This window comes from Schistocerca piceifrons, chromosome 8 (genome assembly GCF_021461385.2).
Source record: "Schistocerca piceifrons isolate TAMUIC-IGC-003096 chromosome 8, iqSchPice1.1, whole genome shotgun sequence".
NCBI lineage: Eukaryota > Metazoa > Arthropoda > Insecta > Orthoptera > Acrididae > Schistocerca > Schistocerca piceifrons.
The window spans coordinates 493,076,321-493,093,496 of NC_060145.1; the positions used below are offsets into that span (position 1 = coordinate 493,076,321).

Here is a 17,176-nt window from a genome sequence, read left to right on the forward strand (position 1 = left end):
AACCATCAGTTCTAGAGGAAAAAATGAATAGGACCTTTTTTGTAGGAAATTTAATATAGTTTAATATTGTACTGTAACATGTTTTGCTGAAGGGTGCAGCTTTCGAGTTATTCAAGAAAAACGTATAAAAGTGATATTAAATGTGTTCTATCTTGGAAACCATTCAGAATAGGGCATATGTCCACATGAAGTGTATTGTTCAGAATCACTAATACCATCACCCCTCAAAGCATGTACCTTTCCTCCTGACTCACCCTGTATATTCAGGATGTCACTGCAAAATAAAGACTGGGGAAAGACTGTCTCAGAGAAACAGTAGCTTTAGTAACCAGGTCCAAAGCTCCTACTTTTCTTCCCCATAAACTTATTTAAAACCAATTTGATATCCTCTCAGTTAATTTTAAAACATATGTAAGTAATATTAAGACAAAAACCTCAATAAACTTACCTATCCATAGTGTCCCAAAGCCAGCGTGGTTCCTTGCTTATTGGTACATTCATCCTGTGAATTTGAGCCATGCGCTCTGCTATCAGTGGGCTCAATTTGGTATCTGCCATCTCTCTGGTTTTCAATGCCCGTGCCTAGCAAGACATTCAAATTTTGATTAGTACTTACATAGAATGTTAAAAAAGTCAGCTCTCTTTTAAAAGAAAAGCATTTATTTGGTTTCTACAGTGCTTTCCTGTATTATACTATAAATCCTGGTTATGGTCTGATAAGTCCTTTCTCTCATATGTCAAATAAATCGTGTGCTGGTGTTTTAAGTGAATAACAGTAACTACTTACAAACATGTCAATAAAACAGAAATGGTTCTCATTTAAAGCTGTGGCTTTATAACAATGACTACTGCAGAGCAGTGTCATTATTAAGTAAAATAATGGATCAGTTCATCGAGTGACTTCTAGGGTATGTTTAAGGGGACATGGAACCATATTGTCAGTGAAAATAGTCAATTTTTTGTCTTAAAATATTCTATGAGACTTCCTCTTTAATATTATGTATTGCTCTTTGTTTTACTACAATCCTAATCATATTAATTTACTGGCTTTCCAAAGTAGTGTGCTCAGTTTTTCTCCCTGTCATGGTCAACTGGAAATCTGTCAGTCTTTTATTGTGATTTCAAGACTGCTAGTTTCCAGTGATTAATTTGTGTTATGAGACATATCCCCAGCTACACTGTTTGCCAGCTTTGAAAAGATGCTCTCTTGTCTGTTTGCATATACCTTTAACTTCGGTGTTTATTTACATGTGGTGAATACACATTTTTGTGTAAAGATGGCAATGGCTAGTGGAAAAGTGTTCAAAAAATGTGTGAACTAGTAGAAGAAAGTGAAGAACAGGTTACACTCAATAGGAAACATTGTTTCAATGACCCTTGAAAATCTGACATGTACAACTATGCATTAGGCTTTGCAGCTGAGGATGTAGCCCACAAAACTATGTGTGAAGCTGTAGATGAAGAAATAAAAGAAAATGAAAATTCCTGTGGCCCCACAGTAGCTTTCAATGGTACACGGCAGAAGTGGGGTCTTACCTCCAACAATGGCGTTGTCACAGCTACAAGTGTTGACCCTGGAAAGGCGATTGATATGGCTATTGTGCCAAAATACTATTGCTGAACTAATAAACTGAATGATGAACATAGTGATAAGTGTAGAGCAAATTACCCAGGTAACAGTGGTGGTACTAAGGTTTCTGGAGTAAAGACGCTGTGTGATCATGCTTGTCAGTGGTATAATGTATGTTTTCTATATTATTTGGGGATGGTGATTCAAAAGCCTTCAAACATGTTATGGAAATCAAGCCATATGGAAACAATGTTGAGATACAGAAGCTTCAGTGCATGGGGCACATTCAGAAGACTGGAAGCTACACTTAGACGTCTGAATGTGACAGTGAAAGGAAAAATGCTAAGTGATGGTAAAAAATTAGATGGTAAAGGGAGGTTGACTGATGCTGGAATAGAATTTACTCAGAACTAGCAATCCAACAAAATACTAATGATGCACACACTATAAGGAAAGCTGTATGGATCCTGTTTTTCCACATTACTTCTACAAATGAGCGCCGTAGTCTCAGATTATATCCAGTTGGTGTAAATATAATAGGGGATGAACAACAAGAGAAGATTACAATCATTACCACAGTTTACAAGCAGTTGTAATGTAGGAAATTAAACTAGTCTTCATGAATCTGTCCCATATAAACCTCCCGAAGAAATGAAAGTGTGAACCCTAATGAAAGTGTGAACAGTGTAACATGGCATTGTCTCCGAAAAACCATGTTTATGGGTATTAACACACATCATTTTGGTGGATATGATTCTGTGCCATCATTTAACCAAGGTAACATAACAAAATGACAGATTCTTGAGCTACTAGGAATTCCTGTTGGTTCCCTTTCCTCATCTTCTACTGAAAATAGAACTATAAAATTTTCTTCGAGTGTTTTGACAGCTAGTGTGTATGTACTGAAACAGTATTACGTTGATTACTTGCAAAATACAAAAATAAAAAAAAATACAGGCAATAATATGAAGAACTGTTTTGAAAAGTGCAACTCATAGAGGAAAAAATTAATATTCAAGTCTCTGAACAAGCTATTACAATATTATTGTTTAAACATTGCCAGGATACATATGAGCATAAATTGTAGAAATATTAACTCTCTAGCTAATATAGATTCTGAGAAGAGGTACCTTACGTCACATACAATTTTACATTGCAAAGATGTCAATTCCACATCCCTTTAAAATTTTGCAGAACACGATTCAGCAGCAGTACGACTGCTGTGACACACAAAATAATGCAATGTTAATAATACACTGCTAATTTAATTGTCTTAATATCACAGAATTGTCAACCTATTCAGTAACAGGTTTTGTGAAAGCTTGGATGAAGTGAAAAGTTAGGAATAGATTTATCACTTTTCAATTGCCTAGTGGTAGTACTCGAGTTCTGCGTCCTGTAAGTAAGTACTGACCAGCTACTCTGTGTCTCTGTAATTTTATACATTTCTCAACTGAATTTGAGGTACAATAAAGTAATTGCTACGTACAGTTTATATACATTCACCATTCTGTAAGGTGGAGGTTAGTGGCCAGTTTAGTGCAGTGATCCCAAATTGGTAATGGCAAAATTTGAGGATCATAAAAAGAGGGGCAGCAGCCTTTTCAGTAGTTGCAAGGGCAGCAGTCTGGATGATTGACTGATCTGGCCTTGTAACAATAACCAAAACGGCCTTGCTGTGCTGGTACTGCGAACGGCTGAAAGCAAGGGGAAACTACAGCCGTAATTTTTCCCGAGGGCATGCAGCTTTACTGTATGATTACATGATGATGGCGTCCTCTTGGGTAAAATATTCCGGAGGTAAAATAGTCCCCCATTCGGATCTCCGGGCGGGGACTACTCAAGAGGATGTCGTTATCAGGAGAAAGAAAACTGGCATTCTACGGATCGGAGCGTGGAATGTCAGATCCCTTAATCGGGCAGGTAGGTTAGAAAATTTAAAAAGGGAAATGGATAGGTTGAAGTTAGATATAGTGGGAATTAGTGAAGTTCGGTGGCAGGAGGAACAAGACTTCTGGTCAGGTGACTACAGGGTTATAAACACAAAATCAAATAGGGGTAATGCAGGAGTAGGTTTAATAATGAATAGGAAAATAGGAATGCGGGTAAGCTACTACAAACAGCATAGTGAACGCATTATTGTGGCCAAGATAGATACGAAGCCCACACCTATTACAGTAGTACAAGTTTATATGCCAACTAGCTCTGCAGATGAGGACGAAATTGAAGAAATGTATGATGAAATAAAAGAAATTATTCAGATTGTGAAGGGAGACGAAAATTTAATAGTCATGGGTGACTGGAATTCGAGTGTAGGAAAAGGGAGAGAAGGAAACATAGTAGGTGAATATGGACTGGGTGACAGAAATGAAAGAGGAAGCCGCCTGGTAGAATTTTGCACAGAGCACAACATAATCATAACTAACACTTGGTTTAAGAATCATGAAAGAAGGTTGTATACATGGAAGAACCCTGGAGATACTAAAAGGTATCAGATAGATTATATAATGGTAAGACAGAGATTTAGGAACCAGGTTTTAAATTGTAAGACGTTTCCAGGGGCAGATGTGGACTCTGACCACAATCTATTGGTTATGACCTGTAGATTAAAACTGAAGAAACTGCAAAAAGGTGGGAATTTAAGGAGATGGGACCTGGATAAACTAAAAGAACCAGAGGTTGTAGAGAGTTTCAGGGAGAGCATAAGGGAGCAATTGACAGGAATGGGGGAAATAAATACAGTAGAAGAAGAATGGGTAGCTTTGAGGGATGAAGTAGTGAAGGCAGCAGAGGATCAAGTAGGTAAAAAGACGAGAGCTAGTAGAAATCCTTGGGTAACAGAAGAAATATTGAATTTAATTGATGAAAGGAGAAAATATAAAAATGCAGTAAGTGAAACAGGCAAAAAGGAATACAAACGTCTCAAAAATGAGATCGACAGGAAGTGCAAAATGGCTAAGCAGGGATGGCTAGAGGACAAATGTAAGGATGTAGAGGCCTATCTCACTAGGGGTAAGATAGATACCGCCTACAGGAAAATTAAAGAGACCTTTGGAGATAAGAGAACGACTTGTATGAATATCAAGAGCTCAGATGGAAACCCAGTTCTAAGCAAAGAAGGGAAAGCAGAAAGGTGGAAGGAGTATATAGAGGGTCTATACAAGGGCAATGTACTTGAGGACAATATTATGGAAATGGAAGAGGATGTAGATGAAGATGAAATGGGAGATACGATACTGCGTGAAGAGTTTGACAGAGCACTGAAAGACCTGAGTCGAAACAAGGCCCCCGGAGTAGACAATATTCCATTGGAACTACTGACGGCCGTGGGAGAGCCAGTCCTGACAAAACTCTACCATCTGGTGAGCAAGATGTATGAAACAGGCGAAATACCCTCAGACTTCAAGAAGAATATAATAATTCCAATCCCAAAGAAAGCAGGTGTTGACAGATGTGAAAATTACCGAACTATCAGCTTAATAAGTCACAGCTGCAAAATACTAACACGAATTCTTTACAGACGAATGGAAAAACTAGTAGAAGCCAACCTCGGGGAAGATCAGTTTGGATTCCGTAGAAACACTGGAACACGTGAGGCAATACTGACCTTACGACTTATCTTAGAAGAAAGATTAAGGAAAGGCAAACCTACGTTTCTAGCATTTGTAGACTTAGAGAAAGCTTTTGACAATGTTGACTGGAATACTCTCTTTCAAATTCTAAAGGTGACAGGGGTAAAATACAGGGAGCGAAAGGCTATTTACAATTTGTACAGGAACCAGATGGCAGTTATAAGAGTCGAGGGACATGAAAGGGAAGCAGTGGTTGGGAAGGGAGTAAGACAGGGTTGTAGCCTGTCCCCGATGTTGTTCAATCTGTATATTGAGCAAGCAGTAAAGGAAACAAAAGAAAAATTCAGAGTAGGTATTAAAATTCATGGAGAAGAAATAAAAACTTTGAGGTTCGCCGATGACATTGTAATTCTGTCAGAGACAGCAAAGGACTTGGAAGAACAGTTGAATGGAATGGACAGTGTCTTGAAAGGAGGATATAAGATGAACATCAACAAAAGCAAAACAAGGATAATGGAATGTAGTCTAATTAAGTCGGGTGATGCTGAGGGAATTAGATTAGGAAATGAGGCACTTAAAGTAGTAAAGGAGTTTTGCTACTTGGGGAGCAAAATAACTGATGATGGTCGAAGTAGAGAGGATATAAAATGTAGGCTGGCAATGGCAAGGAAAGCGTTTCTGAAGAAGAGAAATTTGTTAACATCCAGTATTGATTTAAGTGTCAGGAAGTCATTTCTGAAAGTATTCGTATGGAGTGTAGCCATGTATGGAAGTGAAACATGGACGATAAATAGTTTAGACAAGAAGAGAATAGAAGCTTTCGAAATGTGGTGCTACAGAAGAATGCTGAAGATTAGATGGGTAGATCACATAACTAATGAGGAAGTATTGAATAGGATTGGGGAGAAGAGAAGTTTGTGGCACAACTTGACCAGAAGAAGGGATCGGTTGGTAGGACATGTTCTGAGGCATCAAGGGATCACAAATTTAGTATTGGAGGGCAGCGTGGGGGGTAAAAATCGTAGAGGGAGACCAAGAGATGAATACACTAAGCAGATTCAGAAGGATGTAGGTTGCAGTAGGTACTGGGAGATGAAAAAGCTTGCACAGGATAGAGTAGCATGGAGAGCTGCATCAAACCAGTCTCAGGACTGAAGACCACAACAACAACAACAAAAATTCAACAACATTCAGTTGGAGGCAGCTTGTGGTATTAGACATTCTAATACAAAAGTCTCTGATCTGATAGTAAATGTATTCATTAATGTGGTAACATAGTCTCTAATATTCCTTTATGTCTAAAGCTAAAGAAACACTAAAATGCAGCAGTAGCTGTCACCATGACAACAATCTCTTTGCACTACAAGAGTAATTTGTATGACAAATCTCTTCAAATAATTGTGCAAAAGTCTACTGTCTATTTGAATATTAATCCTTTGGACATATTTTAGATATTGAGTTTGAGTGGTAGCTAAAACACTGATAAAAATAATGTGGAAGTACAGTTTTAATAGTTTGACCCAACAGTGATGGCAGCAATGAAGCAATAGTTGTGTTAGTGCCAGATGTGCTTAACCTATGATCACAAAGATTATTAAGGAAGACAATATTTGGGTACTAGTGATGGTATTGATAGAATTGCCAGTAATAAGGCTTATGTCCAGCTGGTTAGTCTGTGCTCTACACTCACAGAAGAGGGACAATGGTAACAATCTTAGCATTTGTTTCTGAGATCAGTGTGAATACACCACCATGTAGAATACAGCCTCCAACAACAGAATTGTTTTTGAAGAGTGGTGTGGAACTCTGTTCACATGTGTGGCAAAGGTTCCAAACAATTGAGAGGCAGAAGCTCACCGGTATGTATTCCTCAATGCGGCCTCCAGGGAAGATGCCGTGCAGCTTGGGCCCCAAGCGGCGCTCCGAAAGCAATGTGAATATCACAGACTCGGTGACGAGTGCCTCAAGGGCGCGCTCGCCGTGGGTCTGCCCGTAGATGCGCAACAGTACCTGCGATGGCTCACTGCCCTTGGGCCGTGTGTCCGTAGGCAGGCCGACGTGGAACAGCCAGTTGCTTAGGCCGCCACTGCAAATACATGAGTAACCACACATAACAAAAACTACAGTCGAGTGTCAGCCGTAAAGGAGCATGCACCACTGTATAAACAGGCCCTTCTGCCAGATCATTGCTGTATAAATACAATAATTTACAGAAGGAAATCATTTTGGGGGAAGAAATAGAAACAGGTTTCTTGAAATCATAATGATGTTAGCAGAATGACCTGGTGACAGTGAAGCACACTTACTGTGGCAATGTCAATCATTACTTTCTGATGTCTGATATTGAATACTGTACTAGGATAAAACTGGAACTATCAGATGTTGGGGGAGCCTACAGAGCAATCTATACACTAATCACAACAGCAAAGTATTTCTATCAATCACGGTAAAAGCAGTGCATGCTACTGGTGTAATTTTCACTGTTGGCGCTTCGTGTCTGATCTGTATCGGCAAATTATGGGCAGTACTGTCATGAACAAATGCATTTGTTAGAAAAAATACGTAATAGTGGTTTTAGTTTTCCCACAAATCTATTCACTTCTCCACGTAATTGTCGTTTCCTTATAAATAGTCTCCATGAGGTTGCATTAGCTTATCCAAACTCTGTTCAGGGAAGTTAAACAGTTGACAACTACCTTCTTCGTTGCATGATCTTGAAAGCCTTCTCCGGCATGCCATTGTTTCAAGTGCAGCATGTCGGGATTGTAGGGTTGGTGGCCGAAGGTTACAATGGAAATCCTGTACGAATAACTGATCTCAGTATGGGTAGTGTGTTGTCGTGGAGGAGACTACTCCTAGCAATGGTTTCCCGCTATGTCAATTTTTGGTAGCGTATCTCCGTCTCTTGAGTGTTTCGCAGGCCGCAGATGCGGGCTGTAACTGCTGATCCAAGATCCATGAAATCAGCCACATAGATGCGCAATCCATCCCATAAACAATAGCCATTATTGTAAGACTCGAGTAAGGAGGCGTTCATTTTTCGATTTAGGCGAAGTTGGAATGAGCCACAGCTTTTACTCTTGTTTAGATTATGCCGCCATATCCGTGACAACGTGAGGAAGTAAATAATTTCCATCCATGTAAGTAGCAGGACAAAACGCTCGTCCACTTTGCTTTCTTTGCTCTTTGTGTGGTTTGTACGCAATTTCATCAAACACTTTGCACATAATTTTCAATACCTGTGCTTTCCCGTGACAGTCGTGCAAATAGTGATACTCCCAACATGACTCCACTTTTTACAGGATGTCAGCGGTCTGAATTTTTTTTTTATTATTATTATAACGTGTGGGCACACGAAAGAAGATGTTTAGTGTCCATACTAAATTTCCCATGAGACGTGTGCGGTTGGAGTATCGTATTACAGCACGCACATCACAACTATAATTGTGGGAGCAACAAGTTTGGATGATAATGTTGTCCGCTTTCCCTACACCCCCACTGTCGGGTTACTACTGTACTGAACACAACAGGCGAACAGCGACATCTGTCTTCGAAACCAATTCACAGACAGCGCTGCATTCGTACAACTTGTTCTGAGCAGACAAACCGTATTATAAGCAAACGGCCTTTACTTCTCGAATATAGCTTATTTTAGACGATAAACCCATTACCTAAGATTGTAAAACCATGTTACAAAACTAAGTTCTTTTACTTCTGCGCCGGCCGCGGTGGTCTCGCGGTTCTAGGCGCGCAGTCCGGAACCGCGCGACTGCTACGGTCGCAGGTTCGAATCCTGCCTCGGGCATGGATGTGTGTGATGTCCTTAGGTTAGTTAGGTTTAAGTAGTTCTAAGTTCTAGGGGACTGATGACCACAGCTGTTAAGTCCCATTGTGCTCAGAACCATTTGAACCATTTTTTTTTACTTCTGTACAAGGCTGCTCGCACAGTTTTGTCAACCACATTACCAGTTACATCGAAAATTGTAGGATTCGTGTTATCAGACAGCCTGATGCTTCTTTTTCTGATAAACTACGCAATAATCAGTATTTAATTCCCGGTGGGCTTATGGTGTTTATCATTTTCTTCTTAGCAGCAAATACTGACAGCAAATACTGGCCAATATTGTTATCTTCTGTCTATTGCGTCAATTTCGTCACTCGACGTCCTCTGCGTGTTTCACTGGCGTTCGCTGTTAGTGATCCTAAAAATTCTGAGTAAATTTCCTGCCCAAACTGATGCGTGCAGACAAATATGATATGGCTTTGTAACGAGTTATGTGACTTCGCTAAGTGTTGTGAAAGCGTTGGTGGACGAGCAACTAACGTGTCAATGAAGTTCGCAGTTCTCGAGATGATGTAACAGGCGTTGATGTTACGGAACTGAGGCAAATATTGTACTGTTGCAAAACATTATTCTTGTTCCAATAGATCGTGTGTGTGTGTGTGTGTGTGTGTGTGTGTGTGTGTGTGTGTGTGTGTGTTCCCCGTGCTCGAAATTTAACAGCGACTTTCTGCTTGACAACAGCTTACCGATAAGCTTAGTGTTATCGTATGGCAACGCTGACACGACCAACGGCAAACACGCCATCAACAGCATGGCGGCGAAAATACGGCAATTACGCATGTACCACTTGAAGAATGAAGAGAATGAGTGGCGATAGAGCTTGCTGGAAAGAAATGGACATCCTGAGGGAATAATTTTCTGTCAGGCATTTCTATGGTCTCACACAGGCGGCTGCAGAACCTGGAGACGACGGGAAGCAACCATGGCAATGGGGTTTACCTCGTTAGGACTGCAGCCTCTCGTCATGAAGTGGCTAACAGTTTGTGAAAACGCGAATAATGGTATTTTAAGCCCCCTTAACATGTTCTACTCAGTCTCAGCCATTTACTCCTCACTGCAAACTTTTTAAATCAAATAAAAAATACAATATTTTAACTACATTAATATCCGTTAATAATACATTTGAGTAGGGGTTCCTAAACTACTTTTCGTCGCGCCCCCTCTGAAACATAAATTATCCCCCTCCCCGGCCGCTACTTTTCTTTTCCTTCCTTCCTCAACCCATCTCGCACTTTTTGTAACACGATATCTATTTAATTCAGTCCAGCTATGAATTACAACAATAACAATAGTAATAATTTTTCGAGCACAAGAGTTAAATTTTTTTATAATTTTTTATAATTACCATAGATTTGTACTTTTCACTGGTGGTGAAAGTTAACATTTATAACAAGTTTATAAATAACCGCAGTTGCGTTTGCAGTTATTGAAACGGAACAAATGTCTTTCACTACGTACACATTTCTTTAAAAATTATCTCGCAAATTAGTTACTTAAAGTTTTAACTGTTTCCCTCCATGTTTCTTTAAATTCGTTTGGAATGTTTTAATATTTGAAGTATCATGACGTACAAATGACGACAGAACAATAGTCGGCATTTAAACGCCAATTTAAAAACTGTTACAGCCAATCTGATCATCCAAAAAGGAAACAAACAAGAATAAAAACGCACACGGATCAAAATTCTCAACTTTTGCGATATTTGCAGATTTAGTGTGAATTTCATTGCGGTCAAGACTGCTTTGACTGCGTCGTTCAGCAGTTTATTGACTTCCGGTTGCACTACTATAGAAATCAATGTGTGAATTTTACAGAAGGACAAACAGCACACACTCTTCCCATGAAACTCCTTTCAGTTTCAGTAAACTCTTTCACCCCGTCGGTACGAACGCCAGCACAATTTGCTCATAACAGATTACCACCGAAAATAAATTCACCTGTAGTCCTCCCTTCCAGAATTTATAAAACACACGGTCCCCGCGCATTTCATTTTCATAACAGCAGCATACAAAATCATGAAGCTGGAAAATATTTCCGATATCAATACTGTCATCAAGTTGCAGGACGAATTTTGTGATATCGTGAAGACTCGGTAGCAATTGATTTTTCATCATCAGAGAGGTATCGACTTCACTCTCGCCAAACCTTTCTCCATGCAAGATGTCGCACATTTTGACAGGAAGAATTATTTTCTCACGAGTAATGTATAATCATTTGCAATTAAGTACTTAGGACACATCTAGGGATTGCCTTAGGGCTTTCTTAGGGACTGATATCTGTTTTGTGACGAATCTGGCATTTCCTTTAAGTTGTTGCTCATCACGCTTAGAAAATTCGATGGGTTTAAAAGTAAAGTCTGGATGTTTTGTTGGAAGGTGTCTTTTTATAGGCTTCAAGCTACTATTGGGTAAATTCTTCAAACAAAGAACACATTGCTATCGTTCATTATTCAAAAGAATGCTGATAAAGCCTAATGCCAGACAATCAACATGATACTTATGTACTTGGATTTTTGAGCTGAGAGCTAATGTTTCTGATTGGAACAGAGGAAAATGTGAAAGAAGAATGTATTTTCATCAAATTCGAATCTATTTCCTTATTAGAACTGTATACTTTCGAAGAAAAAGGGGCACTGGGCGAATCAGTTCTATGCGATCTCTTGATTTGTAAATCAGCCACATATCTATGTGAATTCCGGCACTTTCATTCCTTTCTTTTAAATCCGGTTACCCACTTCCACTGAAAACGCAGTAGAATTTGACTTTTAGCTGACACATTACCCTTGAAATGACTCCGGAAGCCTGGCAAAACCAGATGGATAGTCACAATGACTGTGGTTAACAATTGTTATTTTAGTCAGATTTGCAAGGAAGTGGCGGGAACATTATCAAGCGGCTTATTGCCATTAGTGCTAGTTAATTTGTTAATCGCTCCCCTGCGCGTGATTAGTGAAGGGGGTTCTGTGATGAAATGTTACTAGCGACTTTTCTCAGCATTCCTGCTGACAGGGTCTGCTCGTCAATTCTTGTGAAATGAGACAGTAAATTAACGATGGACGAGCTTGTTGGTTCGTGGAAATAGAGTCTGACGCTAGCAATATTTGTTCACCGCAAGTTTTTTCCTTACATAATATGAAATATAAATATTTCAATAAAAGCCGGCGCCCCCTTAGATTATTCCTTGTGCCCCCCCCCCCCCCCCCCCGCCAACCCCCGCCCTTCCCAAGTGGGGCGCGCCCTGCACTTTAAGGACGGCTATATTAGAGCATTGTATTACGTAGGTTCTGTGTATGTTGGTTGCATTCGGATATATTCGGAAACTTCAACACACTTTAATGAGACATAGACGACAATACGAGTACGTCAGCATCTGACGCACTAGGTTTATATCGGCTCCCAAATCTGGTATTCCATTAATAATTCCACAATACTATTTCAGGATAGTGATGTAAACATTCCATTAGCAATTCCGATACTTCAGTTTTGGCTGCCGGATTTCAGTTTACGCAATCGATACGACAAATGTGTCATGCAAACACATTGCTGCAATTGGCACTGGGCTGTCAGGCTGGAATTTGCTTTGCTACATTGTTTAACGTGGACAAGCTTTCTAGCTATTTCAAATCTCCAAACTGTTGCAGTACCGTATTTTCCACCAGTGACCACTTCACACTTTCTTCTCAATTTCTCTGCGTGTAAAGAATTAAATTTCAGCTAAATGATCCTAGCTGACAAGCTTGTGGACAAATAGAAACGACCCTCTCTTGTAGGAACGGTGAGATCTGAGCTATAGTAGCCGCGTGTGTGATATTTACGGCATAAAATCCACTATGAACATGGTGATTTTATCAGACCAATCGATGCTTAGGTCCTGCCCACGGCTGTGAAAGTTTGTCCAACAACAGAAAGCAAGTATTTTAATTCTGACAAGCAAGAACTGGACTCTTTACTGAGAAAGAATTTCATTTCGGAGCTAGAAGTGTGTCGGTAAGTTTTTCCGATAATCTAACAATGTTTCTTGAGTTACACATGGAGGTACAGTTAGAAACATTGTTCCGCTGTGATAGGTACTAATATCTTAATATGTTCGCTTTCTTGTCGTCCTTATGTCATCTGGAAGCCTATCACAGTAACAGGTAGTTGACCCCCACTCACTGCTTGCGCTCGCCGAACAGCTAGTGGTAGCTCTCCGGAGTCAGCTCCAGTGCCGCAGAGAGAATGGTCTGGTATCAACTGGAACGGCAGATGCGGCGGACACGGAGGCGGCTCAGCGCTGAGCTGGTCGTCGCTGTCTTCCAGGAAGGCCGATAACGCGGCAGTACAGAACGGCACGGAAACTCGCCCCTGTCACACACACACACACACACACACACACACACACACACACGCACATATATATATATATTATTATTATTATTCTTCACGTTTGGGCCCTACTGGACCACGCGAAGTACAATCACGGGGCATTCAGTTATTTTCTTTTAGACTTTCTCTCTGCCCAAATTGTTTTCATTCTCTCGGAATGAGCTCTTTTCCTTTCATCAGACCATGTGGTTCCAGTTTTCTTTGGTTTCTCAGCTTGACCAACTACCCAGTCATGAATTTTTTGCCCAAATAATTTTCTGTCTTGAATTTCATCTTGTTTTATATCTGCCTCTTTCATGTCCTCTTTTATAGCAGCAATCCATTTTATTGTCTCAAATTTAGCTTTACTTCGATTTTCGTAGAATTCCACTACTTGTTTAGTTAGTCTGGTAGCATCCATTCTTTTAATATGCCCATAAAATTTTAATCTGCGTTTTTTCATATCCGAATATATGCTGGTGTATTGTTGAATTTCACTATTTGCTCTTAGCCTGTATGTTCCTTCTTCAGTATATTTTGGACCTAGAATTTTTCTGATTACTTTTCTTTCTCTTTTTTGGATTTGTTGAATGTCCTTTTTTCTGTTTAAAATTAGCGTTTCAGCCCCATAAAGGCACTCTGGTTTTATGACCGTGTTGTAATGTCTCAATTTAGAGTACCTCGAGAGACATTTTTTGTTGTAGATGTCTTTTGTAAGTCTAAAAGCTGTCTCCATCTTTTGACAACGAATTTCATTTCCAATTTTTTCTAGACCAGTCTCTGAGATTGTTTCACCTAAATATTTGAACTGCGAAACTCTTTTGATTTTTCCATACTTAGTTTCCAAAAGTTTGGGTGCCAGTTTGTTGCTAGTCATATACTGTGTTTTTTCAAATGAGATTTGGAGACCTACTCTTTCTGCTGTTTCTTTAAGAATTTCTATTTGTTTCTGAGCAATTTGGATGTCCTGTGTTAGAATAACCAAGTCGTCTGCAAAGGCCAAACAGTCTATTCGAATATTTGTTCGTCCTAATTTCACTGGTTGGTCAATTTTGAACTCCAATTTTCGTTCGCGCCACTCTTGTATTACTTTTTCTAGAACGCAGTTAAATAGCAACGGAGAGAGTCCATCACCTTGCCTCACGCCTGTTTTTATTTCAAAGGATTCTGAAATTTCTCCTCTGAACTTTACTTTTGATTTTGTACCAGTTAGCGTGTCTCTGATAATTGCCGTGGTTTTAGGATCCAGGCCTTGTTCTTTCACAATTTGGAAAAGAGATTCACGATCCACTGAGTCATAAGCCTTTCTAAAATCTACAAAGGTACAAACTAGTTTTTTATTGTAAATTTTTTGATGTCTGAGAATTAGTTTGAGGACTAAAATCTGTTCTGGGCAAGATCTATTTGGCCTGAAACCTGCTTGATATTCGCCAATTTTCCATTCAAGTTGTTGTTGTGCTCGGTTCAGAAGACATTGAGAGAGGATTTTGTATGTGACTGGAAGAAGAGAAATTCCTCTGTAATTATTAACATCAGTTTTGTCTCCCTTCTTATGAAGTGGGTGAATCAAGGCGGTTTTCCATTCATCAGGAATTTTTTCAGTTTGCCAAATGTTTTGCATGATTGAAGTAATTTCTTTAACGGTTTTTGGACCAGCTGCCTTCAACATATATATATATATTCCTGGCGGCGTCCCAAGCGCCAGTTAAGTTGTCTGAACTGGGAGAAAGTCCAGTCCCACGATTTCCATCATGTTAACTTCAAAACAGATTTTTTTTTGTTTCGTGCTTATGTGTTATTAATTAATGCAAACGCATATTTAAAACGACTCTCCGTGTTCTTTTTGGCGGAACAACTTCGAAATGAAGGTAAAGGCACACCCACAGGGCAAAAATAGTACACTTGAAGATGAGTCAAAAGATTATGACTACCTGTTTAATAGCGTATTGGTACACCTTTGCAAAGTAATAGAGCAGCGATTACTTGTAACTTGGATTCGGCAAGTCCTTGGTAGGCGTGTTCTCGCCAATGGACGCAACCGGAGCTGGCGCGCTGAGGGTGTTTCCGACTGGCGCCAAGGGCAGGGTTTTGAAGCTTTCCGCTAACCACAAGCGCGGCCCAATCAGCAGCCTACGGGCCGCCGCCATTGAGATGGGCTTCCGCCTTGTGACAAGCGGCGGCCACAGGCAACAACGTACGGTTCGTGGTCAGCGTCGGCGTACCACAGTTCTACTGTTGAATTCTCTCGGGTTTTTCAGTTCGTAGCTACATTTCGTAGTGGGGATCAGCCTGCGAGGCTTTGTCTACAAGTGGAGTCGCCTGTAGCCTTCACATAGGGATGCGTGTTTAATACAGTGATCGACAGTGTTGCGCCCAGGACAGACATTGTCATGTTGACACGTTTTCAGTGACGCACGCCTTGACAGGCCACTACTTAGTTTTATCTGTCTGCAGGCGTATTCAATGGGTCGATGAACAATTTAAGTACCACAGCGCAATAAAGTGTATATTTGTGTGTCACTAATCCGTTTGCACTGTCCAGCTCAGAGCAGCTAAACGTAATGCGTCGTGCGCGAGCCGTTCTACCCTGACAACCCGTAGGTTTCCTGAGGATAGCAACTGACCGTCTCCGCACAGGTCACACAGTTCCCGCAAATGGCCGGCCGGTAGTTCGTGGGAGCGGAGCTGCCTCCCGGTAGCATACCAGGTGCGTTCCATCCGATTCACATGAGACGAATTTGGGGCCCAAGATTCCGACCTGAGGTCTCCATCACGCTCCTCCAACCGCTGTAGTACGATTCTGGGCTCGTGGCACAGATAATTACGCCGCTGGAAGACGTAAGACGATGGGATATAAGGAAGTGCGCAGTTAGTTTCACTCAGGCCACAGCTGTCACGATTGCCTTCAACTATCACCATAGGTCCCGTGGAAGCGCAAGTGAATATTCCCCGTAGCATGATACTGCCCCAGCCGTGCTGCGCCCGTTGCCTGATGGATGTTCCTAACAGCCATTCGCCCGGATGGCGGCAGCATTCAATCTCGCTGTGGTTGGTTGTTATATTTTTTCTGAACAGCGTGCAGATGAACTCCAGAGGTGTGCGCTCGCTGTGACTGTGGTCCGCACTCCATGTTATCCCCACTTTGAGAAGTACGATGTTTCCATCTGAGCAACAACACTGCAACTAGAAAGCTATTCGTTTTCTTCTGTGGTGGAAAGGTAAAACACAATCAGTTCCCAAAATATCTTTCAGTATACCAAGAACGCTGCGTCACCTTTAAAAAGCAGCTCGAAACAACAGAACAGAAATTGACAACCAGAAACAGCTTGATTAGAAAATTGCTGGACCAAGCTGGGGACCACTACATATAGCGGCAGATGTACTGGTCTAGTCTGTTGCTGAGTATCGCTCTCGTGTACGGAGAAGTTACCGTATTAAAGCGTATGATGTACACTTTAATGATACAATGACGCTAATATATGGAATAATCAAATCCACGCCTCTTCCACGGTTACCTGTTCTGTCGAAAATTGCCCATCTTCACCTTCGGCGACAGCTACACATGACTCTAGAGTGGAACAAGAGCGGCACTCGCTCTCCACATATCTCCTAGTAAATAATACTCTGAGCTCCTTGCTCCATAATAGGCTTAAGTCTACGTAACCTACTTGGAACCACACTCGACCCACTTATGGCTTGAAAAGACAATTGAGGTCAGAATGACCAAATCTCTGCGTTTTCTACACTATAGCAGAGCCCCACGCCATGCTGGTGTTTCACGCCCCGTCTTTAGAGACGTTTATTTTTCATACTCCGCTTACAAACTTCCGCTTTTGAGTATGCGTAT

General features: G+C 40.7%; 1 protein-coding gene across 3 annotated transcripts in view; it reads right to left on the reverse strand.

The window, feature by feature from the left end:
- The window catches only part of LOC124712038 (choline/ethanolamine kinase), a 189,210-nt gene that overhangs the window by 21,785 nt on the left and 150,249 nt on the right, over positions 1-17,176 (reverse strand). For all 3 annotated transcript variants that reach the window (XR_007005568.1, XR_007005567.1, XM_047242330.1), the window contains exons 3-4: positions 7,000-7,228; positions 449-582 (exon numbers count right to left, since the gene is read on the reverse strand). Coding sequence is in view for 1 of the 3 variants with exons in the window: in XM_047242330.1 (XP_047098286.1) it covers positions 449-582; positions 7,000-7,228 (363 nt within the window). In the remaining 2 variants the exon portion in view is untranslated. The remainder of the gene's footprint in view (positions 1-448; positions 583-6,999; positions 7,229-17,176) is intronic.